This window comes from Sorghum bicolor, chromosome 2 (genome assembly GCF_000003195.3).
Source record: "Sorghum bicolor cultivar BTx623 chromosome 2, Sorghum_bicolor_NCBIv3, whole genome shotgun sequence".
Classification (NCBI taxonomy): Eukaryota; Viridiplantae; Streptophyta; class Magnoliopsida; order Poales; family Poaceae; genus Sorghum; species Sorghum bicolor.
In genome coordinates this window covers 68,553,075-68,580,635 of record NC_012871.2, presented here as the reverse complement: position 1 = coordinate 68,580,635, position 27,561 = coordinate 68,553,075, and the positions used below count along the sequence as shown (strand labels likewise).

Here is a 27,561-nt window from a genome sequence, read left to right as displayed (position 1 = left end):
CGAGCAATAACACAGAAAGCAAACTTTCTCCTTTTAATTGTAGTAGTAGGGGTGCAATAATTCTGGTTTAGATTTGTTTTCCCACGTTGTTTCCTAGGTGCGTTATTCTTCAATCCATGCAACATCAACATAAATAGATTGTGGTCATTGAATGTTAATATATGGTGTGTTTAGTTCGTTTCCAATCCAAGCTTCGCTAGCCAAATTAAGTCAAGCTAGTCTAAGTTTGGTCTTAGCAAACCAAGGTGAACTTGTTTGGTTGCATGTACCATCTAAGCCTGACTAGCAACTGCGTGTGTTTAGTTGGCCTCTTTGCTCGTGGCCGAGTTGAGCGCGTCGGGGTGCAAGCCCGCAACCTCGACGACGCCCGGCGGGAGGGCCCAGAGGGAGGACACGGAGAGGGAGGCTTCGGCCGGGGGCGGCGTCCCCTTGATGGGCACGGAGTTGCGGAGGATCTCCGGCAGCGCGTTGGTGGAGGGCTGCGCCGCCGCACGCGTGACCCCGACGGGTGCCGAAGCGGAGGGCGGGAGCTTCTACACGAGGCAGACGGCGGTCTTTGACTCCTGGAGGAAGTACACGCCCTCCTTGGCTACGAGGCGGCCGGTGAGGAAGCTCGTGGCCGGCGGCGCGCTGGGCTGGGTGGGAGTTCAAGCGGGGCCTTAGGAGAGGGGGCTCCACGCGGAGGCGGCGCTTGCGGCGGCGGCGAGGCAGAGGAAGCGGGCCTGCGACCGAAGGCGGGGGGAAGGGGGAGGAGGCGAGAGAGGAGAGGTTTAGAGAGCGCTATGGCGGCGATGGAGCAGCGCGGATGCAGATTTGGCGAGCCTACAGCCGGAGGCGGAGGTGAATAGGGGCTAGCTTCGACCTGGCCCAAGTTGAAGGGCTGATTTATCCGTTCGAAACTGGCCTGACTCCAGCAGTACGGTTGGTCCGTCCTAGCCAGGCCCCAGGCCTAATTCATATAACCAAGCACTCAAAAACTAGCAAAAAAAACCATGGGCAGACTAGACTGCTAACCAAACAAAACCAAACATAGTGGCCGCTAGTTGCTGACGGAGGGCTCGGCTGTCTACGCTTCTAGTTCAGGAGATCTACATCCCTCATCTCCCTTATACAATTAGCACTCAGCCATATACCGATATACATGCGCAAGTGTATGCATACGTGATTCATGTACGTAGACGTACCAGCCATAGTACGGGGCCCACATTTGCGTCGTTCTGCCTCCACACACATGGCACCCGTCTTTTTTTTTGTGTTGATAATATGGCACCCTTCTTTATATCCCTTTCAACATTTTTCTAGCCCACTACTTCTCCATTCCTCCACTCATAGGACTCATGTTGAGAGCCTAGGAAGGGAGGTAGCACAGCTCCCGATCCACCCACGCCACCTCTCGACCGCGTATGCCCGACTCCTCCTTCGCCAGCACAGGCATGGCCCCCTCGAGCTCGGCAGCGGCGTCCATGGCCGCGCTCGCGGCCGCCGCGGCGTCTGGCGACGGCTCGGACGACTCCGGGGCGGCCAAAAACGGTGGCGCGCCTCCGACGCACGGGGTGGAGGCGGGCAACAATCCCGCGGAGCTGGCGGCGGCCGTGGGTGGCGCCTCCAGCAGCTCCTCCCGGGCGGCGGCGAGGAGCAGGGTCGCGGCGGCTGCTGGCGCCTCCGGCTCCTCCCCGGTGGCGGCGGCGAGGAGCAGGGGCGCCGGCGCCGTGGCCGCGGCGGCGGGCGGCGGCGGTGGCGTCGGGCCGAGCTGCCAGGTGGAGCGGTGCAACGCCGACATGGGCGTGGAGAAGCGGTACAACCGGAGGCACAAGGTGTGCGACGCGCACCGCAAGGCGTCCGTCGTCCTCCTCGCCGGCCTCCGCCAGCGCTTCTGCCAGCAATGCAGCCGGTAAGCCCCGCCTCTGCCTCGCGGCACATGGGCAGGCCATGGGTGCAGTGATGCCGTCCGGCTCCGGCGTGCGTGACATGCTCAAAAGCACCGTCCACTTTCAGTTCGTAGTACGTACGAGTACTAAATTAAATGAGCTTAATTCAACCTTAAAAAGAACTTAGCGCGCGCTTCGGATCTCTTGAGAAAAGCTTTTGCAGCTTTTTCATGGATCATGGATAGCATGATGAGCTGTTGGATGGATCCTAGGTTGGTTTCAAACTTTCAGCTCAAGATCTTGCAGCAGCCTCTTTGGAAGTTAAACCGAGAGCTAGCTCCTCTGTTTGGATTCCTCTTCCTGCTATATAATGTTGGTGACTGCATGCCTCACTCCACGAAGCGCTCTCTCTCTCTCTGCCTCTCACTCTTGGCCCCGTCGTCTGCGTGGTTGCAGGTTCCACGAGCTGTCGCACTTCGACGACACCAAGCGGAGCTGCCGCCTGCGCCTGGCGGGGCACAACGAGCGGCGCCGGAGGAACCCGGCGGAGGCGCACGACCAGAACGGCGGCCGGGGCGACCCGGGGAACCACCACCTCCACATCAGATCAGATAAACCTATCTAAGCATGCTCTCTCTCTTCTGTCATGCAGGATGCACCTAGCATCACCGATCGATAATCCGATTTGTGTCTCAGTGCCTACCCTGTCCTGTGTCTGTGTGTTGCGTATGGTACGTGCTGCTGCTACTACGTGCTAACTTAATCAATAGGCAGTGCACAGCACATGACCTCCTGTAAGTAATGTGCTTTGTATGTGCACCGACCGGAGGCGTATATATGTGCTGCTGTATACTGATCTGCCAAGAGACCTAGTTAATCAATCGTGCTGATTGTAACGTAACCTGCAGGCAAATTAAGCAGGTGCAGTTTGTAATCGTGCAGTGATTAATTGTGCGTATGAGTATGGATCGATTATCGGATGTGTAATCCTGTGGCCTGTGCTGAACAGTAATCTGTGCAGGCTGTGTATCGATGTTGTACTCTGATGATATAATTAATTGTGTGGTAATATATATATGCTATTTAATATTTGTTCGTGTAGTAATGTAATGTACATTGGGTGTATTGTGTCTAACACACGTGATTCATATGTGCATGTTTTATTTTTCGAAGCTGATCCTATTTTGAATTGTCTATTTCGGATGTAATATTTACATTTTTTTTTTCAAAATGGACACACCGCCATCTATGACTAAATAAACAGTGTTGTTTCTTTAGAATAAATTCATGAAAATGCACACACCTGAGTGTCCAAATTGGAGTCCAAACTCCATGAGCTAGTTCAAAAGGTATTTTATAAAGTAACTCAAAAGATTGCATGCACTTCTACTATTATATTGCTGCTCCTTTTGTCATAACTCATAAGCATGTATGTTACTGTAAACATCAACTCCTTGAGTTGATGAACATTCATAACATCTATGTCTTCCTTCATATCGCAAAACGACATTATGATCGTTCACTGAGCAAGAAGTAGGTCTACGATGATGTCGATACATACGTAGAACTTAGTACTACAGCCTCATGGAATGTTGTCCTTTGTTGAAAGAGTCATTGAGATTTTTATACACAGTTCAAACCGATGTCGATCTCTCATGTTGTTGTCACTGTTATTACACATTTATGTTTTCTTTATCTAGGCAAAGTGATGCTGATATAATAGATGATTACTCCATTTGTATGCCCGATATTTACTCAAATTAATTGTGCATGCATCCTGATTAGTTTTGCATGTCTATCAAGTTGGTCCAAAGGTAAGTGGTCACTAGCAGCGGAACAAATTTAAACGCTAGAATGTCAATCCTTGTAGGATAGAGGTGGTAAACTATTTTTTTTAAAAAAAACTATAGATATTTCTTCACAAGGAAAATATGAATATTTGGACTAGATCACATAAACATGCATATACTATATGCTCCTCGAGGACTTCTATTAGATGGTGATAGTGGCAAATCTTAATGAAAATGTTCCTAGGAGAAGGGTTTAGAAACTAACTACCAAAAAATTCTTTCAGTGCTCGATGCACATAAGACGTTAAATTTTACATAGCCATTAGTTGCACAATAGGAGGAAAAAACCCATGGCAACAAATATCTATTTCACAGCATACATGCACACATGTATTGTGTTGAGATAATTTAGTTGGATGAATAATTAGGCACAAAGGGAAGAAAGGTGCCAATTCACTAATATATTCTTGTGAACATATTGATAAATAACTTGATAAAATGATATGCTAAATCAAGATCTAGTTTTGGCCTAATGTGCAACTGGGAACGTTGTCCCTTACAGTGTTAGAAACATCTCTCCCAAGTGCCAACAAGAACAAAAGGATAGCATATTAACCATGTATTCATGCATGAATTGTTGTTGGAAAGAAGTGTCGTCATATAGCAACTCTGACCAAGTGACCTAAAGGGAGATGGGTGAAGTGGGCCATTTCAAATTGTTCTTTTATCCACCATACACAAAAGAGGGCCCAAACTTTGGCACAAAGATTTATGCCATTGTGTAAAATGGGAAAATTGCCACCTCAGTTCATATTGGATATCTACCTTATGATATGTTACTGTCAAGCAATCATCTCTAACTCAAGGCCACGGACTAGAGGCAAGCCTCTCGCCATGGAGGCAAGCCTCACCGCTTACTTTCTCTTTTGGACGCTTTACACCATCTTCACTAGAGAGCTTGAGCCACAAATGCAAGGGTTTCCTTGGCTCCACACAATGCCTTATTGTCCCTCTACATCAAGTAGGAGGGCCAACAAGTCTCCATGGTGCCGATGAACAAGAAGTACGAGTGTGCTCCTCCTTGAACAAACAAGGTGTCCACAAGTCACAATCACAAATCTCTAGTCCTTATCAAGCACCAACTACTCTGCTTCAAGTTCGGTTCAAACTGTACAATTTTATTGGATTTTATCTTCCAAAGTGTGGTACCTTTCTCCTAGCCTCCGACAATCTTAGGCATTGTATCAAATGAACCCGTGGAAGGGGTAGAAATAGCTTCATTAACCAAAACTAGTTGTTCCCTAATGTTTGGTTTTTTTAACTAACAAGATGATTGATGTGCAACACAACACTTGAACGCAATGTAACATTCGATGAGTACGTTTCTTAGTAACTAGCCATTGGACCAACTTAAAATCCATTTCTACCCCACTTCAATTACAACAACAAACCATGTATTCTTCACCTGCAATGTCATCAACTAACCATCGTTAGGAACCGTTCCTTATCTATTGCAATGTCATCAACTAACCATCGTTAGAAAAATGCTCGGATGAGCGCTAAAACTCTTGTGTTTATACCGGATCATCCAATGAAGTCTTTTTAACATGACCTTATTCGCTTATTTGTTGCACACATACAAGTCCACAAAAATAATTTTTTGTCCATTAGGATTCCTTAGTATTAAATTTTTAACACGAGCCCTTAGTACAAACATGTATGGACAAATAAAACCATTAGGATCCCTAAGTTAGTATACAATACAAAGTTATCTATAAGGTCCATATCTAAGGCTTCTATCTCTACATTCCCATGATCTTCCTAGATCTACCGTACTAGTATTATCCTAGGGTCCACGTCCTGACTGACTTTCACTTCTTTGACAGGGAGACTGCTGTATGAATGTCCATGTATAGACCTACGCATACGGCATACGCACGCTGGCAAGGCATGTACATGCACAAGCGTATGTATACATGTACGTACACGTACCCGCTGTGGTACGGGGGCCCACATGTGCGCCTTGCCTCCACACACACGGCACCCGGCTTTATATCCCTTTCGACCCTTTTCCAGCCTCCCCTACTTCTTCGTCTTCCCCTCATGAGAGGCACGGCACCGGAGCTGCAGCTTCACCTCGCCAGCTCTCGGCCCGCCCCTCGATCGCCCAGGCCGGTATCCTCCCTCGCCGGCGCCACCATGGACCGCAAGAGCAAGTCCACCAAGGGCTCCGCGGCGAGCTCGGCAGCGGCGTCCATGGCCGCGCTCGCTGCCGCCGCGGCGGCCGGCGACAGCAGCGCGGACCCCGGGGCGGAGGACAACGTGCCTGCGAAGATGGCAGCCGTGGGAGACGTCTCCAGCTCCTCCCCGGTGGCGGCGAGGAGGAGCGTGGCGGCCGCGGGCGGTGCCGCCTCCAGCTCCTCCCCGGTGCCGGCGGCGGCGAGGAGGGGCGCGGCGGCGGCGGCGGCGGCGTCTGTCGCGGCAGGAGGAGGAGGCGGCGGCGGGCCGAGGTGCCAGGCGGAGCGGTGCAACGCCAATCTGATGACCGACGAGAAGCCGTACAACCGGAGGCACAAGGTGTGCGAGGCGCACTCCAAGGCTCCCGTCGTGCTCGTCGCCGGCCTCCGCCAGCGCTTCTGCCAGCAATGCAGCCGGTAAGCCCCACTCCCGCCCGAACCTTGCCGAGCTATGTTCAGTTCGTACGGCTCAACTTTAGTTCCTTTTTTATATTAGTTAGAGAGGGAAAAAAATAGTGCCTGAAGTCCATGGATCTTCAAAAGCTTATTACAGCCTTTTCTTGGATCATGGATAGCATGATGAGCCTGTAAGATTTTTATGCAGTAGCTCGGTTTCAGCTTTGTAAGATTTTGCAGCGGCATCTCTCATGCAAGCTCTTGGATCGAAGTTGAGCCGTGGGAAATATAAATAAAACAAGTTAAATAAACAACGGTATTAGCCATTAGGGCATATAGTATGTATGTTATGTCTAGCTTGCTCTCCATTCATCACATACTCCAGCGTCACATTGCATCCGGCCGGAATAATCTGGATATATGTATATATCAGTTCCTCTGTTGGTGACTGCAGCAGCCACTGTAGCGCAAGCTAGTGGTCTAATCATGTGAGCCTAACCGATGAGATAAGAGGATCCGTACGTCACACACTCTGCCGCACTCGAAAATGGATCAGTGGAAGTTACTGTTACTGTTCTAGGACGATGTTCATTAGTAGTACTAGTGCCAGTAACCACTAATCAAACCATGTGTATTCTGTACTCTCTCAGTGTATTTTTCGAGTGGTATTAGAGCCAAACATATTTTCAACTTTGACTAAATATATATATATAAGAAATTAATAATATATTATGATGCGTAAGTGTAATAAGTATCATCAGATTAACTATTGAATATATTTATACAATAACACTTATTTGGAGTTCAAATGTTATTAATATTTTCTATACATCTAGTTAATTTTTTTAATAAAATTAATATGGATGAAAATCTAGACGACACTTAAAAAGAGATTGAGAGGAGTATAGCTAAAAAAAAGCAGGATTAGAGGACGGACTAGGTTTTCATGCTTTCGGTTGCCTCAGCGGATTATTATTCTTGCTTTGCCGGTGCATCACCGCCAAAGCACCAGCAGTCGTATTTCGGCCCTTGACTTGTACTCCTACTACATGGTGATGGTGGTAGTGGACATCATTGTCCTTTCCCCTGCCCGCCTGCTTCGGCTTTGAAAGGGCAGTGGGTTGTGTTGTGCTCTCCGTTGAGCCCGGCATGGGCCTCGGCCTTAGCTTATTCGTTTTATAAATAGTACCTTTTCTGCTAGCTAATAGTGCTCTCACAGTAAATCAGCGAATAATACTTTCTATAGCTTTTCACATAAGAAAACAGCGTCGTGCGGCGCATCTTTGGCATAACTGATGATCAGTAGTAGCAATGATTAGGCATGTATTAGTTGTCTTACTTATCTTAGATAGATGAGTTAAGGTTTTGGTCTCTGTCCCCTGATGCTTTATGCTTTTGCTTCATGGGCCATTTATTTTGCTCCACGTTTGGGACACAGAATAAACGAACTTCAAGTGGCAAGCACTAGTTGCAGCATTTGGACAACAAAATGCCATGCTGGAACTTCCCCCAAATCAGATCTCCTCGATCGATCGATCGATCCTGTATTGTGGCTTGACTTTTCTCAAGTCTCCAATCTATCTCCATGTGCACCGCATGATGTATGAGCAGCTAGCGCGTCCGGCTGGCTGTGGCTTGGTAGCTAGCTAGCCTGATGTTAATGTGCGTGATGACAAGTTCTTGTTGGTCCCTGCTCGCAGTACTAGTACTGTTCATGCTGTCCTAGTGCTGTTGAGCCACTGACAAGGACATATGCATATATGGCGTTTACACTAGTATTAGTACTAGACTACTGGCCGTTTCATACTGTGCCTAGCTAGCTCACAAGTGATAGTATCATAGTAGGTTTTGTAATTAAGTGGAACAAACTAATTATTTGTGGTCCTTAGATTGACTAGAGCTAGTGTGTACGTTTCATCATCTTCACAGTTCTTCATGATCATTCTCCGAATTATTAAATCTAATTAATCAGACTCTGGTGATAGACAGTAGTGGCGACTGCTTGCTATGAATAAGTTTATGCTTTGTACATAGTTCCATCACGAGTAAGATCTCATGCATCAAATAAAGAAAACATACATTAATTGGTTCTGTGTAGAAACAAAAAGGAAACAAAGAATTTCTAGTTGGGGTACTGCAAATTTGCTGAACTCGGCTAAGGCAGGGTGTTCCAAATCTCTCACTAGAAGGTCTAAGAGAATCTTACCATACTTTTTTTTTCCCCTAGTTTTAGTGAGTGGCACGTACGTAGAACCTAATTTACTGAAGGGGAATCTTGTCACACCTTGTAGCGGCATCCAAATAACAGTTAAAGTTGGAACAAACGTTCCTAATCGTAAGACGTAAAATGTTATTGGCAACCCAAACACCTAACTTACATTTCCAAGCATATATATCAATATCACTGAGTGCAGTCTTGTAAATTCTCATTTTGGCAAAGACAGTAGATAACTGAACTACGTACTGAAGAAGCAGACAAGACAATACAAGCTGTGTTGTCACGTTCTAATCTTCAGGTGCTCTTTATGCAAATTAACCTCTAGTACGTGTTGTCACGTTCTAATCTTCAGGTGCTCTTTATGCAAATTAACCTAGTACGTTCTGAATGCAAAGACATTTACTGTTTGAACTGCTTGCAAATTTCAACGCTGCTTTTGTTTGGATCTTCTTCTTATTTTTTATGCTGTGTGTGATGTGATATGCATGGACAGGGCCGTGGACCTTGGCCGGGATGGATCGATAGTGCTCAAAATACGGCCTCTTTTGTTGTCGCCGCTTTTACGCGCACGCGCATGTGCACACACGCATAGCACCAGATTCCGGCAGTGAATTCTGAGAATTGAAGCCCCCCACTTCCAGTCGATGCCATGCCCTCTCGCGCGTTCTCATTCTCACCCCGTGATCGTGTCGCCGTGCCCCCTTCGATTTGACGGCAGTACGTGCGTGCATTTGGAACGTAACGACGTACTGTGCTGTACTAGCTAGCTTATTAGTAGTAAAAACCACTGCTAGCTCCAGATGGTGTGCGGATTTCACGTCGTTTGTTGCTCATGCTGCTGGTGTTGTTGTGGTGTTTCCAGGTTCCACGAGCTGTCGGAGTTCGACGACATCAAGCGCAGCTGCCGCCTGCGTCTGGCCGGGCACAACGAGCGGCGCCGGAAGAGCTCGGCCGACGCGCACGGTGGTGGCGGCGCCGGCGCCGGCGCCGGCAATGGATTCCGCCAACACGCCGATCAGAACGGCCCGGCCGGGAACCACTTCCAGATCAGATAAACCTATCTATCTAAGCATGCTCTCTCTCTTCTGTCATGCAGCAGGATATGCTAGCATTATTATTACCGATAAATATGTGTTGCATCGGTCGTCTACCCTGTGTTGCGTTACTAGTACTACGTGCTAACTGAATCATGTCGGCAGTGCACATGACCTCCTGCAGTGGTAGTGTGCTTGTATGTGCACCGACCGGAGGTCTACGTGCTAATCTCTGCCAGAAAAAACCAGCTAATTATATCTGCTGATTGTAACCTAATTAATTTGCAGCCAATTAAGCAGGGACTGCTAGCTAGCGTAATTGTTGGTGTGAGTATGTCTGCACTACGTGTGTAATCCTGTGGCCTGTCCAAACAGTAATTTGTGCTGGCTGTGTGTATTGATGTTGATGCTGCTCTGATAATTGTGGTAATATATGTGCTATTTATTCAAGTAGTAATGATATATATTTGTTGTACATTGTGTCTAACAGTGTCAGTGATTTGCGCATGGTTTTTTACATTGTCGCCTCTATATCTCGATTGCCTAATTGCCTGTCGACATTTCAGACACAACATTTTTTTATTATTCTTTATCGACTGTGTTGTAGCATGTTTTCCATCATTATTGAAGAAAGCACAATACAAATATAAGTCATTGTAAGCCCAATAGCCTACAGAGCCACTCCCAAGTGGAAGTCCTTTTGTAGTCAAGTATCCTGTACTTTCACCAAATGGAATTCTAACATTTCAGTATCGATGTGGTGAAGAATGAAATGGCAGCGCAGAAAACCAAAATGTCCAAGTTCTAATCATCCCAAAGAAACTTCACGTTTTTTTTTGACAAGGAACTTCACAACTTAGAAAGATATTTAATGACGAGAAGTAGCTCAAAAGGGTTAAACTTTTACCATATATTAATTATTCCATCTATCATAAGCAGCATATTAATATATATTAATGTAATAATATAATAACATATCAAATCCTTGAGCTGATTAACCTTCTTGACATCTTTAATCTGTTTCCGTTCCGACCACAAACGACACATTATCACAGTCGTCAATGACCACAATAGCAGGAAGTAGGTTTACAACGATCATCAATAAGTTGGACTTGCGTCCTGGTAGAATGTTTTCTTTAGGTAGGCAATGTCTGTAGTACTTGTTGGACTTAAAAAAAACTAGGCCAAGTATTTCTAGAGAAAATAACTTACAAATTACTTCAGTACTACTCCCTCCGTCTCAAATTGTAAGTCATTCTAAGAATCTTGGAGAGTCAAAGTATTTTCACGTTTGACCAAAATTATAGAGAAAAATACTAAGATTTGTAACGTAAAGTGAGTATACTATGAAAATATAATTAAAAAAATCTAATGATACTTAGTTAGTACCATAATAATAATTATTTTATAATATAAATTTGGTCAAATTTAGAAAAATTTGACTCTCCAAAATTTTTGGAATGACTTACAATTTGAGATGGAGGGAGTACAAAAGATAGCCATGCGAATTATTATGGTGGATCAGCAAGCTCCTATAAACATCCGCCAGACTGCGATATCACTGGAGAAGCGGCCTCGTTGTGCACATATGACACACACCTCAAAATTGGGTTTATCTACGGCCCATGTATTTTCTTGTGCAGTCCAATTCATACGGCCCAATTCCATCCCACGCAAACGATTGGAATTTTTTTATTACTTTGGATATGTAAAACCTTCATATCTGATTCTTGGGCCAATGAAGGTTTCATCTTGGGTCTGTGAGCGTCATGACTTGGCACTCTCACGTGTGGCTAATTTTTCATCCTTCTTAACCTTAAAACAAATAGATAATAGGACAAATGGGCATAATATCCACCATGTGTGTTCACAGTTAACTACAAGCGGATACAATAAAAAAGAGAAAAATAAAATCGTAGGCTAACAAAACATATAGAAAAAAAAAAACAAAAAAGACGGAAATCAAGAAACTCTTTATGTGTTCAATATTATTAGGATTTAGAATAATAAGATAATATAATATATGTTGACAAGTTCATATCTGATCTGCATGTCACTTCTGCAGGGATGTTATACACGGGTGCCGGGTACGTGGCTTTCTAGCATATCCTGCACCAGTGCCTGCATGGCAGCGTACGCCGATCCGCCTTTCTCCACAGCCTTCCGGCATGCCGCCTTCATCTTCCTGGCCTTCTCCCTCGCCTTCCTCCCCTCCTCTGATGATCCGCCCATCAAGCTCCGTATCGCTCGCTCCAGTTCCGCTGCCTCCACGAAGTTGTCGTCCCTTCCCGTGCAGACCCTAAGCTCAACGGCGACACCCATGCACGCGACGAGCTCGAACGCGTTAAGCGGCTGCTCGGCGTACATCGGCCACGGCGCCATGGGCACGCCGTGCCACAGGCTCTCCAGCACCGAGTTCCAGCCACAGTGGGTAACGAAGCCACCCACGGCGGCGTGGGCGAGGATCTCCAGCTGCGGTGCCCAGCTCCGCCACACAACCCCCTTCGCCTTCGTCCTCTCCAGGAACCCGTGGGGAAGCAGGTCACCGAGGTTCGCGACGTCCGTCGGGTTCTGCGAGCTGCCGCCGGCCGGCGGTGGGCCGCGCAGCACCCACAGGAACCTGTGCTCGCTGCGCTCGAGGCCGGCGGCCACCTCGCGCGCCTGCTCCGCGTGCATCCACCCCATGCTCCCGAAGCAGAGGAACACGACGGACGCCGGCGGCTGCGCGTCGAGCCACCGGATGCACTCCTGCGCAGACGGCGGCGACCGAGCATCGGCGCGCGGCTTCGGCGAGAGCACCGGGCCGATTGGGTAGACCATGGGAGCACGGCCACCGGGCGTGCACCGGCCGTCGGCGATGGACGCAAGAACGCCAGGCTCCAGCTCGGCTGCCGTGTTAACGACGATGCCTCTGGCTTCCAGGAAGCGGCGGCCGTAGTACGCGAACCACGCGTAGTCGTTAATTTCCGGCGACGGCATAGAGGCCACCGGCACCGGAGGCATCCCTGGCACGTCGACGGCCCCTCCCTCCTCCCGCAACCTGGAAGCCAGCTCCTCCTGCATGGCCGGTAAACGCAGCATGAGCGCAAGCGTGGCGCCGGTGGACGCGAAGTAGACGTAGGCTGGCACGGCGAGGTCGTGGGCGACGTCGAGGAGCGGGGTCCCGAAGAAGTCGACGACGACCGCTGCCACCGGGGTCGCCAAGCCCACGATGGTCTCCTTGACATGCGGCGCGTAGAGTCGGATGTACTCGGACGGGTGGACGAGATCGGTGCCGTGCTCGATGGCGGGGAGGTGGTGGAAAACGATGCCGTCGCCGGAGGCCATCTCACCGTGTACGTGCAGGCCGGCGGCGTCGGACGACGCGGCCATCGGCGGGGGCGTGACGAGAACAGTGAGGCTGGATGCTGCAGTGCCGCCGGTGCTGCAGAACAGCAGCCTCTTGCCGGCTTCGAGCATCGACGAGAAATGGCCGGGAGCCCACATCGGGAGGAGCACGATGGTTGGGCTCGGCATGCCGTCGTCTATCCCTCGATGCTGATGTTTGAGTGTTTGTATTACGTACCGGTCGGCACCCGATTAACGTTCGCCAGTTGGCTATGCAGCCGCGGTGGTTAATGCCGGCCCCTATGTGGCTAGATGAAGGCGATGGGTTCAAGTGTCTCTCGAGAGATCGAAGTATACGTATACATTTCCATCCCAACTGTGAAGTAATACACGTTGGTCCAGTCGTTGTCGTTTCCTCTTATGGACAGACAAGGTAGTAGGTCCAGTAGAGACCTCCAGAGGCAGACCCCAGCACGAAATCTGGTCCAAAGCATTTAGAGTATGTTTGGTTCAATGACTAGCCTTAGAAAAGTGGGATAAGTCATAAAAAATATAGCTAGCAAATTGGATATCATATTTTGTTGTATCTAAAAAAAATCTTGCTATATTTTTTTTTACACTATAACATGTGGAGCCTAAAAGAATTATGTCTAAGTTTAGTTGTTAATCAAATATTTGTTAACTTGGTTAAACTTGTCTAAGATGAAGTATGGCAGAGTGGCTGCCAAACTGCCCCTGACCGTGCACACACCGCTGTGGTCCAGCTTACACATCGTATTCAAACACATGTCAAAATGCAAATATAGATGCTCACACAATTAGTCAATTACTACTGCTTCACGGTTGGCTGTAGCACCGATCGCTGTTGTGGACGCTTCTACCCTAATTAAGTGCATAAATGACACACTGTGGAAAGATGACATTTTGGTCCCAAATTTGGAAATAGCGCTGATAACTTATATATATCCGGTGATTAATCACCATAGGGTTAAACCAGTATATGTGTATGCTGTTTGGAGACTGACAATACCTCTTAGGATATAATGGTTGCTATCTAAGAACAAGTTGCTCAGTAGAGATAACTTAAGAGGAGAGAAATGTCTGACAAAACCTGTTTGTTCTTATCTGAACCTGAAACTATACAACATCTTTTCTTTAACTGCCGTGTTACACAAGCTCTTTGGGTTTTTTTTTGTCCGATTCCCTTAATTTGAACGTTGATTGGTCATTTGCTAACAAAAAGCAAAGAGATGTTTTGAGCTATTTTTTTATCTGAACACTCTTTTTGAAAACGGCTTCTATGGTAAAACTGTTGTTTTTCTCTTCTCACAAAAAGCCATCAATTCTATAGGCTTTAGATGATATTTCTTAATTGTATAGGTGGGTAACCTAAATGTATATTTATCGGTCAACTTATGCTGATTTGCATAATCACAGAGGTGGATAATTATTTAGAAGATGACTATCACACTCAATGATGATTAAACCCTATAGAATTGATGGCTAAATAGTTTCTATTTTGTGTAAGCTTCAATAGGGACCACTAGCTAGAATTCTAGGATTTATTTTCAGTGTGATATAGCTAAGGTGTGTTTGGTCGCACTCTGTCTCCAACACCAACAGTGGAGCCACACCAAACGCGTTTGGCAGGACGAGTGCCTCTACATGTCGCAAGGAGGAACCAGAGCCTTTTGCACATATGGAGGCGGAGCCATTATTTACAACTCTGCCTCTCTAGCTCTGGCAACGGAGCGGCACAGATGGAACCTAACCAAACGCGCCCCAAGTTATATAAGCTCTTGTTTCATCCCTTTATGTGTCATCATAAATCTATAGGTTTCTTTTACCTTTTGATATAGTTGTTACAATGTTTTTATCCACATGTTAAGTAGAAACTCTAGTGACTAATATATCTATTACTCAAATATTTATTTTTTATTTTAATAAAAAATATTATGGGTCTTAGGTTGCACTCTTGGTTCTTACACCTCGACACATTACATAATTTTAAATGTAGTAGCTTTTTTTATATAAAAATGTGCTTAAAACTAAATTACCAATATTTATATAGAAAAATAATTCAGCCCAAATGTATGGAGTTATTTAAAATACTAACTTGTGAAATTTAATATCATTGAGTATTAATATAAATTAAAGCGAGATGTCAATCTCATTTTGTAATATGGTTTATTAAGAGAACACATTTTTATGTTCATAAACCATTAAAAAAAGTTATTCTAATATATACATCTTTACTTAGTTTTCATGGTTGAACACAACATTATGCTTACTTTTAATTTAACAGTAGCAGAAGTGTGTAACTTAGAATTATAAATTAATGTGAATTATCACTGTTATTGCTACATGGTTGTTAGGACAACACTTTTCATTTTGATAAGCCACTAGAACAAATATTTATTCTAATATATACATGATTACTTGATATTCATAGTGGAACACACCATTATATACTTTAAACTTAACAGTGGTAAAAGTGTGTCACTTTGAAACATATATAGCATACTTTATAGATATTAAATTATTTTTTAAGATAGTTTATATACATATTTATATGTAGATTTAAGATATATTTTTGTCTATTTTTTATGACTACTATGGTTAACAATTTAGATACAAATCAGAACTATTACTTTATATTTTATTTCATTATGGTATATACGAGCAATTTGGATGTAAATTTAGGGGTTATTTTGCATTATATTTTATAATGATAATAAACATGGGTAATTTATAAAAAAGTATTAGAATATTAGTTTAGATTAATTTTCATATGATGGAGGTGTGGGGTCATTAGATACAAAGTTATAGCTATAGGTTATTATGGATTATCTTTCATATTGGTAGAAGTGTATAATTTTGATGCAAATTTAGGGGTTTTTAAATTATTTTTTATAATGACATATGTGGGTAATCTATATACAACTTTAGGGGGTTATATATTTTGAATTATTTTTCATAAAGACAAATGTGGGTAATTTAGATACAAAATTAGGGGTTACTTTATATAAGTTTTGTATAATGGTAGAGGTGGATAATTTTTCTAATAAACAAAATAGGTTCAATAGTTATTATTGATGATAATGATAAGTCTATCAAATTAAAGGCTACATGTTTCTGATACTTGTGAGCATTTTTAGGATTTATCTTTTTGCTCGTGCGTTTAGTGAGAATTAACATGCTTGGAGAGTACACTGTAGCCTCTAATCTCTAATTAGTAAGATGGTGATTATATTCTACCAAATTAAAAGCTAGATGTTTTTGAATTTTGTAAGAGTTTTTAGAATTTATCATTTTTTCTAGCGTGTCTTGTGAGCGGGTTTTTTTAGCTCCACGCCATAATTCAATTGTATTTTAAGCATTTGGCAGGGCTCCGCGGAAGCTGAGCGTGAAGGTGGGGCTAGGATTGTTGTTGATATTAATATTGATTTGTTATGAGAGAAAAATATTATTTTATGGTTGGAAAGTAGTCCTGATAAGTTCAAGCGAACAGTGTAAGTAAAATTATCGACCTTTTCAGCACTTATCAGCCATTAAATTATGTTTCTCTCGTAATAAATCAACATCAATATCAACAGCAGCCTTTTTTTTTCAGCCGCCCCCAGCCACTAATAACACTCAGCTCAACACTTAGACATGGAAGCTTTTCTTTTTAGCACATTCTTTCTTCACAGCCGGTTCATCCATGGAACTATACAAAACGGTAATGCTGTCCATCGAGCGTCCGGACCATCGGACGTGTGCCTCCGCTGGGCTGCGACCCGGTCTGATTGGCCCATTATTAAAATTAAAAACTCACCAGCGCAGAACGGCCTCGCGCCAGACTCAGCTTCGCGCCGCGCCGCGCGAACCCACCTCATGCCGTGCACCCGTCCATGTCTCGCGCCACACGCCGTCCGTGCCTCATGCTGCACTCCTCCGTGCTTGCATGAACGAGCTCGCCCACAAGTCCACACGACCTTGAGTCCACACGTGCCACTATTCAGCCGTGCTCAGATAAAACCTATCCATACGTGTTGTTGCTCGTCAGCTCGTGTGCTTTGCTGCGCGTTCGCGCCTGCTGATCTGCTGCTGCTAGTGCGTGCACGGTGCACCTACTTGAAACATGCATTGCAACGTATAAAAATATCTACTGCAACAACAAATAAAAAAAATTGTAACAAACAAAAAGTATGTATTGTAATATCGAAACAATATATATTGCAACATTAAAAAACATCTACTACAACATCAAAAAAATTTGTTGCAGTAGCAAAAAAAAAATATCTACTGCAAACAATGAAAAAATATATACTGCAACATTGAAAATCATATACTGCAACATCGAAAGGACATATATTACAACATCGAAAAAAATATATACTATAATATCTTAAGTAGTAACACTGCAACATAGCAAAAAAAAATATTTGTTGCATGACTCAAAAAATCACATTGCAATATCCGAAATTATTTGCTACAACATCAAAAAAAATTATTGTAACAAATTGAGATATGAGAGCTCACAAAATAGCCGCTCCTTATCTGTTGCATGTGTGTTTCCCTGGTCAAAAGTGCATGCACGGGTGCCCTATGGTGATGGAGCATGCAGCCAGGGTCAACGCCAGTACACTGTGGTTCCAGCCTCCCATACTCTCTCTCTCTCTCTCTCTCTCTCTCTCGAATGCAGCTCGAAGGGCCCCATGCATATGCTTATGCATGTCCAGATGTGAAGTACCAAGCACGTAGCAGCGCTCCCTCCACATGCACACAAGGGCAGGCGCAGCACAGCAAGTGCAGCAGCAGATCGAGACAGCAGGTGCACTCGTGCAGCAGCATCACGCGCGGAGCGTAGTTGCACGTGGCGACGCAGCAGCACACAGAGTGCACAGGCGTTCGGACGCGCGTGTACATCCGGACGTCCGGGCGCTAGCATCGTCCCATACAAAATTCTCTAGTATTGGTACATATCCACAACGGCACAAGCAGAGATCACACGGAACATGCTCGTAGGAAGCCTTCACGGTTCACGCCCCTCCGTGTCCCGAAATCTCACGCATCAGCCTCTGCAACGCGGCACACGACGACCCGCCCTCCTCTACCGCGTTCCGGCACGCGGCCTTGGCCTCCGCGGCCTTGGCTCTCGCCTCCCTCCCCTCCTCCGACCCTCCCATCAGCGTCCGCACCGCGCGCTCCAGCTCCGCGGCCTCCACGAAGTTGCCCCGCTTCCTGTCCACCTCCATCGCCACGGCGACGCCCAGGGCCGCCACAAGCACGAACGCGTTCATGTGCTGCTCCGCGTACAGCGGCCAAGTCACCAGCGGCACGCCGTGCCACAGGCTCTCCAGCGTCGAGTTCCACCCGCCGTGCGACACGAAGCCCCCGATGGACGGGTGCGACAGGATCTCCTTCTGCGGCGCCCATCTCGGCCACACGAGGCCCCTCTCCTTGGTCCTCTCCAAGAAGCCTCCCGGGACGAGCTCCTCCACGTTGGCGTCCGTCGGGTACGGCGACCCGGCTGGCGGCGGGCCACGGAGCACCCACAGGAACCGGTGCTCGCTGCGTTGCAGGCCCTCCGCTATCTCCTGCACCTGCGGCAGGGTCAGGTTGCCCATGCTCCCGAAGCAGAGCAGGACCACGGACGAACGCGGCTGCGCGTCCAGCCAGCGCAGGCACTCGTCGTGCGGCTGCTCGGCAGGCGGATCGAAGGCGATCACGGGACCGATCGGGTAGATGGTCGGGACGCGGCGCCCGCCGGGCATGCACCGGCCGCCAGCGATGGCCGCGAGGGATTCCGGCTCGACCTCCGCCACCGTGTTGACGATGATGCCGGCGGCCTCCATGAACCGGTTGGCGTGGTACATGCTCCACCTGTAGGCCGAATCCCTCTTCATCACGGCATTCGGCAGGAAAGCCGCTGGCACCGGCGGCATACCAGGCACGTCGAACGCCGCTCCCGCCTCCCCAAAATCCCCCGCCACTTCCTGGTCCAGCGCCGGCAGCCGCAGCATGAGCGCGAGCATGGAGGCCGGGGACGTGAAGTACACGTACACCGGCAGTGCTAGCTCGTGGGTGACGTCGAACAGCGTGGTGCAGAAGTAGTCCATGACGACGGCGGCGACGGGGCATCCCAGGCCGGCGATGGCCGCCTTAGCGTTGGATGCGTGCAGCTGAATGAAGCTGGAGATCATGTCCTCCGGGCTGGTGAAGGCGGGGAGCTCCACGTAAGGGAGGCGGTGGAAGCGGATGTCGAACCCAGAGCCCGAGGTGGCCTCCCGCTCTACGATGTGCGCGAACCTGGCCATCGGCAGCGGCGCGAGGAGCACGGTGAGCGACATGGCGCGGTCGTCGCCGCCGCTGCTCAGCATCCGCTTGCCGGCTTGGAGCATGGACGTCAGGTGGCCGGTGACGCAGAACGGGATGAGCACCACCGTTGGTGCCGCCATTGGTGGAGTTGATGGTTTCCCTTGGTCATCAACAACTCCAGTACAAAAGTTGGGGGGTCAAATTCGTCGTCATGAACTAATCGTAGTTCCATAATCTCGCCTAATCTGAAGCGCCATTTTTGGTATTGCTAAAAGGAGTTCACGTCAAATGTGCTCGGCTTGCCGCACGTAGCTGTCAAAGCGTACAGTATCCACATCTAAAAATAGAAGAAAAAAAAGCACTCTTTGAATGCCACCGTATGGTCTTCTGCATGCATTGATGCAGACACTACTATAACATTTTGTTTTCTAAATTTGACCAAAACATTTTGTTTTCTAAGTTTGACTATGTTTATAAAAAATACTATAACATTTATGTCTCCAAATAAATTTACTATGAAAATTTATTTCACAATTTATCTAATGATACTTATCTAACATCATAAAAATATTAGTTTTTTAGAAATTTGGTCAAAGCTAAAAATGTTTGATTCATTGAAGAATGAGAATTCCACTTTTTTTTGGACTGAGGGACTATTTGTCAATGCATAAATAGTTTGATCCGACGAATGCTTGTATTTTTCAAACCGCATATCCAACTCATGTTTCGTTTCCACCACTTGAGAGTTATTCTTGTTGGGTTGGTGTTTGAGGTATAAGAAATAGCAGGAAAAAATGAAATGAAAGATGATTATTTTTTGAGTGAAAATGAAATAGGATTATGATGTATGCTTCTCAAAGATGAATAAAGATAGAAATTTGCAGGATTGAGGAATTCAAATGGACGGGTGATGTTGAAGAGGCCACGAGAAAACTACAAATGGCATGGGGATGTTGAATTCACATAGAGTTCAAGCCTCAAATTAGAGATGCGTTTGAGATGATTAACAAATTACACGAATATGTGATGTAGACTTAGACAAATTAAACTATGGAGTATTGTTAGTGCTGATTCTAAAAGTCGAAGGACCCAATTTAATCGAACAATTTAGACCAATCTGACCCATTAATGTCATCTACAAGATTATTATGAAGACCTTAACCATGAGACCGAAGAAAGTGGCAAATAAGGTAATCAATGAACATGAAACCGTTTGTTCCCGGTATATACATCCTAGAACACAAAGTCTTGCATGAACTATTTCTTTTTGCAAGAAGTCCTGGTATGGGAATGTTTGAATAATAAATGGATACAATGGGTACTAAAGTCGGTGAAAGGAGGCAAAGTGACGGGGAATGAGGAATACCTCAAAAGCAGTGGCGAAGCTAGAGCAAATTGGAGGGGGGTGCACGTAGCTTGTGGGTGCATAGACATCTGACGTAGGGGGTGCATATATGGTGAAATTTTGAACATAATTACTGTTTTTATAAATTTTGGGGGGTGCATTTGCACCCCCTAATTATTATGTAGCTTCGCCACTACTCAAAAGTTTCCATGGTCATAGACAAAGTGATCCGTTGTCTCCCCTCCCCTTTAACCTGGTTGTTGATGGCTTATTCAAAATTCTCAAATGTGTTGAGGAAAGGGGAGCGATTAGAGGTCTGGTACTTGAGAGCTGGTGGAGAGGGTTTAACACATCTACAATAGTGAGCTATTTGGAATTTCGAACTCATTGTATCATAGGTCGATTCAATAGCAACTCAACCCTTTGGCAATGATCAATGTAAGTTCTATGTCATGCATTTCATGTGTACCCTAATCCAAGATTGGTTCTCTCTAGCGCAAAGATCCACCCTTAGTCAATTGAGAACCTAGCTACCTAAATTATTGCAATGTATTTCTTAGAAATTAGTCAAATACTGCAGACTTGGTAGATTTAGAGATATTTGGGTTGCAAAAAGAGCTTGTTGGTTTCATTTATGGACCAAGTCAGTTAATTTGGATATAGACCATTGCCTTATCTAATCAAGGTACTAATACACTCATATTTATCTTCACTTAGTAATGTTGGTTTCATTATGGAGGCAAAATAGCCCCGTAACTTCGGGAGAAGGGGTGCCCCCTTGCAAAAGGGGGTCGCAGTGACCAGGCCTGGGCTATTGTTTACCAAAAACACAGGTCTCCGCAAAGTCGTAAGACCATGTATAGGGCCGATGCCTGCCTAGTGCTGGAAGGTCAAGGAAGTTGGTGAATTGATGACATGAAAGCCGGCGACCAAAGCCATGATGAACGACGGTCGTAACTAGGTAGCGAAATTCCTTGTGGGGTAAGTTCCAACCCACACGAAAGGCGTAACGATCTAGGCACTGTGTGGTTGAATTTGTTGCATGGACTCGCGGTTCGACAATGATGTATATTTTGATGCATTGTGTACGTTCTAGATTTGATGTATTTAAAATACTAATGGTATTATTATTATGATATATTAAAATTGTATTAGAAATAATATAGTATTACCACCGGCCTAACCAAATCATTGGTGATATAGTAATCACGATGATAATAGTGGTAATACTATCAGAAAAAAGTTGCACTAGCAGTGATGGACAAACCATCCTGCTAGATCAAACTCAAGGGTGACGATGATGTATACTCAATCTTCGACGGATCATATGCCAAATCGACGGTGATGTCTCTATCATCACTGTTGGATTGTATATCAATCCAACATTGATGTCTAGCTGCCGGATCGTTCGTCCAATCGACGTTGATATCTCCAACATCACCGCCGGATCACATGCTAGACCTACGTTGATGTCTCCATCATCACTACTGTATCGTACACTCAACTGTCTCCATTATCATTGTCGGATCGTTAGCCAGACCATCATTGACGTCTCTATTGTTAACAACAGATCATATCCCCAACTGACGTTGATGGTTTCATCATTATTATCACTTCATACGCCCGAACGGCCTTAGTATTTAGCGTATTGTTGCTAGATCAGGCCTTGTTAGATGTGCAGCACTTTCGTTTGGTTATGACAAATATTGTTTAATTATAGACTAACTAGGGTCAAAAGATTCGTCTCGTGATTTATAGACAAACTATGTAATTAGCTTTTGTTTTCGTCTACATTTAGTGCTTCATGCATGTGCCGCAAGATTCGATGTGACGGGAAATCTTGAAAACTTTCATGACATCGAATCTTGCGGCACATGCATGAAACATTAAATATAGACCAAAATAAAAACTAATTGCACAGTTTGCCTGTAAATCACGAGATTTGAATTTTTTGAATTTAGTTAGTGCATATTGGACAATATTTGTTAAACAAAAACAAAAATGCTACAGTATCTCAAACCAAAAATTTTTGGGACTAAACCAGACCTAAGTCGACACCACGAAGGATGGTAACGACATCATTGCTAGACCAAACGTTGATCTGGCAATCATGAAATTTATCACGCAAAACTGGCAATGATAATCGAGGTTATCACCGACAACTTTCATAAACGACGGCGATAACCGACGGTGATGTGGAGAGGGATTTAGATCCGGTGGTGATGAGCAATCTATGGTAGTGCTCATTGTTCCACACGTGTTCGCACTGCCGCCCGAAGGTTATCTAGATTTTTAACGCGCCTGACTGACTAATATGTGGTGTGTGTCCTGTTACAAACATCGCACCAAACTGATCACGACGCATGCCGACGGCCCATTTTCGACCGTAAAACAGCGAACCTCCCCAGCCGTCACGGCGATGGTGCCACCCCGCCGGGGCAGAGACCGCGCATGAGCTCCCGAAGCGCAACGTACGAGGACCCGCCCTCCACCACGGCGTTCCGGCACGCGTCCTTCATGTCCGCGGCCTTCTCCTTGGCCTTCCTGCCTCCTTCTGTCCCGCCCATCAGGCCCCGCACCGCCGCCTCCACCTCGGCTGCCTCCACGACCATGTCCGCCTCGGTGACGTCCATATTCTTGAGGTGGACGGCGACGCCCATCTCCCTCACGAGCTCGAACGCGTTCAGGTGCTGCTCTCCGTAGAGCGGCCACGGCAGCATCGGCACACCGAACCACAGGCTCTCCAGGATGGAGTTCCAACCGCAGTGGGTCACGAAGCCGCCGACGGCCGGGTGGGCCAGGATCTCCTTCTGCGGCGCCCAGGCAGGCCACACGAGCCCGCGCCCCCGGGTCCTCGTCAGGAACCCCGTGGGGAGCGCCGTGTCCAGGTCGGCGTCCGTCGGGTGGCGCGAGCCGCCGGCCGGCGCGCCCCGCAGCACCCAAAGGAAGCGGTGACCGCCGCGCTCCAGGCCAGCGGCGACTTCCCTGACCTGCGCTGCGTCCAGGACCCCGTTGCTTCCGAAGCAGAGGAACACGACTGAGCCCGACGGCTGCGTGTCGAGCCACTGGACGCACGCGTGCGGCTGCTGATGCTCAGGCGCGGCGGCGAACCAGATCACCGGGCCGATGGCGTAGACGGTCGGAGCCGGGCGGCCCGGCACGCAGCGGCCGTCCGCGATAGCGGTGAGAACCCCCGGCTCCAGCTCGACCGAGGAGTTGATGATGATGCCGCTGGTGTCCATGAGGCGGCGCCCGCAGTACTCGAACCACTCGCAGTTGCCGATCTTACTGCCCGACAGGCACGCCGGCATGTAGGACACAGGCACCGGCGGCAGCCCCGGCACGTCCACCGTGCCTTCCGTCTGCTTGAGCCTGACGATGAGGTCCTCGCGGATTCCCGCCAGCGTAAGGCGCAGCGTGAGCGCGAGGAACGCGCCCGTGGAGGCGAAGTACGCATACCGCGGCACGGCGAGGTCGCCGGCCACGTCGAGCAGGGGCGTACAGAAGAGATCGAAGACGATGGCGGTCACCGGGGACGATAGCCCGGCTATGGCCTCCTCGACATGGGAAGCCTGGAGCTGGATGTACCTGAAGGTGAACTCCTCGGGGGCCACGCAGTCGGTCGTCGGCGGCTCGACGGCGGGGAGATTGATGACGCGGATGTCATGGCCGGACGATGACTCACGGCGCACGTGGTCCTCGACCTCGGACGCCTTGGCTGGCGTCGGGGCCTGCATGACCAGCACGGTCAAAGAGAGGGCACCGCCGCTGGCGTCGAGCATCCGCTTGCCGGCCGTGATCATGGACATGAAGTGACCGGATCCCCAGCACGGAAGGAAGACCATGGTTGCGGCAGCCATTGACGATGGACGAGGCCAACAGTGTGCTCTTTTTGCTGGACTTGTTGGAGGGATTGCAGCACAAGAGGAATCAGAATATTGGCTTTGTTTTATACGAAGGCGTTGTTTAGTTCCAATTTTTTTGCAAAATGATCACTATACTATTTTTGTTTATATTTAATAAATATTGATCAATTATAAATTAATTAGACTCAAAAGATTCGTCTTGCAAATTATAGGTAAAATGTGTAATTAAATTATGTTTATTTATATTTAATGTTCTATATATGTGCTACAAAATTTGATGTAACGGGAAATTAGCAAAAAAATTTTAAACTAAACAAGGCCTCATGGAGAACCAGACGTAGTTCCTACTTCTCCTAGAAAATATTAAAGTGGCTGTTGTTCTCGTCGATGATACCAGACTGGCGGCATCAATCGAAACGACAACGTACGATAATTTAATGGTGTGTTTTGACAGGAAGATAAAATCATTTGGCGATGGATCTCCGACGGGGCATACACACAATGACACAACCAAGAAAAGAAACCAAGAGTGCTTAGGCCAGTCTCAATACATAGTTTCATGACACAGTTACCAAAACTATAAACTAGGTAACCGTGCTATATGAGTTTTATGGGGATGAAACTCCTCTCTCATCTGATGAAACTCCTTCATTTAATGATCCTACCAAGTCAGCAATTTTGCTTATGTGGCACCCTATTTAATGTGCATGACATTTTCATAAAACATGCATTGAGACTGGTCTTATCTAATCCAATTCGCCAGGATACAAACAAGAACAATATCAACCCAACCGGGCGAGCAAAAACAGAGTCTAACTGTCGATTCTTTACCTAGAATCTCCGGCTCTCCTCCATAAAAAGATCCTAACCCCGGATAAGAAGGAACGAATAGTCAATTCCGTTTGCAACCTTGTTCAGTTGCCAAAATTTTGGAATTTCGAATACTGTAGCAGATTCGTTTGTATTTGATAAATATTGTCTAATTATGAACTAACTAGACTCAAAAGATTTGTCTCACAAATTACAGTTAAACTGTGTAATTAGTTTTTTGTTTTTGTCTATATTTAATATTCTATGTATGTACCGCAAAATTCGATGTGACGAAAAATCTAAAATTTTTGGTAAAACTTTTTGGAACTAAACAAGGCCTACTTGCATACTGCAATAGATTCTCCAGTGAAACGTTTTTAGGTACTTAGTATTTTTATTTGTATTTAATAGTTATTATTGAATTATAGATTAACTAAGTTTAAATGAATTTTTTTATTTCTAGACACATTATATAATTAATTATTTTTTATCTAGTATATTTAATGCTCTATGCGCTTTAAAATTCAGTGAGAAAAAAATTAAAATGTTTTTAGATTTTGGACGTAAACCTTGTGCAAAGGTTGCTCCTTTCACGCAAAGGTCTGCGAGCCAGCTTGCCGCGTCGCTCTACGTGCCGGCCGCTAGGTTGTCGTGCCGCCTCTCCCCTTTGGCCACGCATGCACGCTCGCAGCGTTGGCAGCCAGCAATGTGCTGGTCGTGCACGCTCTCCTCGTCACCCTCTGCGGTGGCCATGTGTGCACACCGCGACCCGAGGCCCGTGCCGTCCTATACGCCGGAAGCGTGCATGCTCACCACCGTGCCATCGTTCCTTGCCCACGGAGCGCCGCATGTCACGGCAGCGATGCATCATCAGCTTTGACAGTTCGTCGCTGGAAGCCTCGTCCGAGACGGCGCGCAGGACGGTGCGACAAACCGAGAAGCACGTCCGCTCGTGCAAGCGCAAGGACAGTTCCAATAACAGAAACTATTATAGACATTAATTATGGTGTCGTCTAAATATTTTGCTGATGTGGTAAGGTAGTTATTGAAAAGAGAGAGCAAAAATTATAGAAACTGGATCTAACTTAGAAACCATGTCTACGCGAAATCCAAAACATGAAGTAATATAATTGGTTGAGAATAGAGAGAGAATGAATATAATTAGATAACAAATTATTGTATAGAAACTATCCAATAGTTTCTATACATAGTGTCTATAGAAATTAATAGATATAGAAACTATATATAGTTTCTAGCATTGGAAGTGCTCTAATGGAGCGAATGGAAACCCAAGGGAAGAAAAATCAAGCCAACAAGCTAGTGACAGATGGCTCCATGACGAGAGGAACGACACCCTTTAGATCTGATTTGGAGGGCTGATATTGAGAGAAAGTTACATCCTAAATTTACTGAACAAAGTCACTAAATCTCGATCTATTCTAAGGATCTCGATTTCTCAATCAAATCAACGAGCCATTCAGCAGTATTTTTTTCATAATAAATTAACGAAACAATCAATACTTTCAGCTAAACAAATAGGAACACATCAGCTCTAGAATGACAGGGAGCTAAGGGTAATAATTTTTTTTAAACGTGCATATCTGCTACCATTAGATAAGGAAAATGACACTACACATGAGTACACTACACATCACGACGACATCCTTAACATAAAAGGGAAAAAAAGCATAGGCTACTTAGCCAAATAGCCTAGGGAGTTGCCCGTAAACTCCATATCTCAGGAAATGTAAACATCTTGTAAACAATATCTCGTGCCGCGTGGGGCCAAATAAACCCCCGCCCCCTGATAATCGACATTCCTAAGAAAATAGATCGGCGTGAATGGTGATCACGTGCTGTATCCACTAATGAGTACAGGTGTTAAATTGTAGCCTTTGTAGCCTTGAGATAGATACGGGTGACACTACTGCACAAAACTTTAATTGAGACGAGCAAAATCGATTAATCGAAACAGACAAACCAACCATCTTGAACAAAAGGTCATGATAAATAGTATAATATTTTATAAGGCGATGGATGTCCGCCTCAATTAATCAAATTTTAAAAACAAAAAAAATGGACAAGCCCATTTATGGGCCCGTTGAGCCCATGCACACGTCGCCGCCACCACAACTCACCACTGATGCATCCTCGCTGGATCGCTAGGATCTGTCCGCCTGCCTCGGGATCTGGTCGCCCGATGGCAATAGCAACGTTGTGAGATCGTGTCGTTTGCCACCCGCCGCTGGATCTGCAGCAAGGATGCAGCTGCGGCCCCCAGCCACCACGCCAACACCGGGAGACGAGAGGAGGGGCGAGGCCGGGCCGTCGCGTTGCACCGCGGGGAAACCGTGCCCGCGCGTTGTG

The 27,561-nt window shown here is 46.3% G+C and overlaps 5 protein-coding genes across 6 annotated transcripts; 2 read left to right on the top strand and 3 right to left on the bottom strand.

Annotated features, from left to right (window-relative positions):
- On the top strand, positions 1,321-2,959 carry LOC8080721 (squamosa promoter-binding-like protein 13). The gene is made up of 2 exons (XM_002462858.2): positions 1,321-1,891; positions 2,325-2,959. The coding sequence occupies exons 1-2, from the start codon at positions 1,404-1,406 to the stop codon at positions 2,491-2,493; spliced, it is 657 nt and encodes a 218-aa protein (XP_002462903.2). The 5' UTR covers positions 1,321-1,403; the 3' UTR covers positions 2,494-2,959.
- On the top strand, positions 5,758-10,018 carry LOC8077483 (squamosa promoter-binding-like protein 13). 2 transcript variants are annotated; one of them, XR_002449850.1, is made up of 3 exons: positions 5,758-6,312; positions 9,372-9,700; positions 9,760-10,018. XR_002449850.1 is itself a non-coding variant. In XM_002462857.2 (2 exons), exons 1-2 carry the CDS (start codon positions 5,762-5,764, stop codon positions 9,562-9,564), a joined length of 744 nt encoding a protein of 247 aa, XP_002462902.1. In that variant the 5' UTR covers positions 5,758-5,761; the 3' UTR covers positions 9,565-10,018. The 2 variants fall into 2 exon arrangements, 1 of the variants encoding a protein (XP_002462902.1); XM_002462857.2 differs by having other exon boundaries at positions 9,372-10,018.
- Positions 11,393-13,166, bottom strand: LOC8077482 (anthocyanidin 3-O-glucosyltransferase 2). Its single transcript, XM_002460699.2, has one exon. It carries the CDS (start codon positions 13,057-13,059, stop codon positions 11,614-11,616), a length of 1,446 nt encoding a protein of 481 aa, XP_002460744.1. The 5' UTR covers positions 13,060-13,166; the 3' UTR covers positions 11,393-11,613.
- Positions 17,306-19,606, bottom strand: LOC8077481 (anthocyanidin 3-O-glucosyltransferase 2). Its single transcript, XM_002460698.2, has one exon. The coding sequence runs from the start codon at positions 19,311-19,313 to the stop codon at positions 17,895-17,897; it is 1,419 nt and encodes a 472-aa protein (XP_002460743.1). The 5' UTR covers positions 19,314-19,606; the 3' UTR covers positions 17,306-17,894.
- LOC8077480 (anthocyanidin 3-O-glucosyltransferase 2) lies at positions 22,545-24,503 on the bottom strand. The gene has a single exon (XM_002460697.2). The coding sequence runs from the start codon at positions 24,376-24,378 to the stop codon at positions 22,930-22,932; it is 1,449 nt and encodes a 482-aa protein (XP_002460742.1). The 5' UTR covers positions 24,379-24,503; the 3' UTR covers positions 22,545-22,929.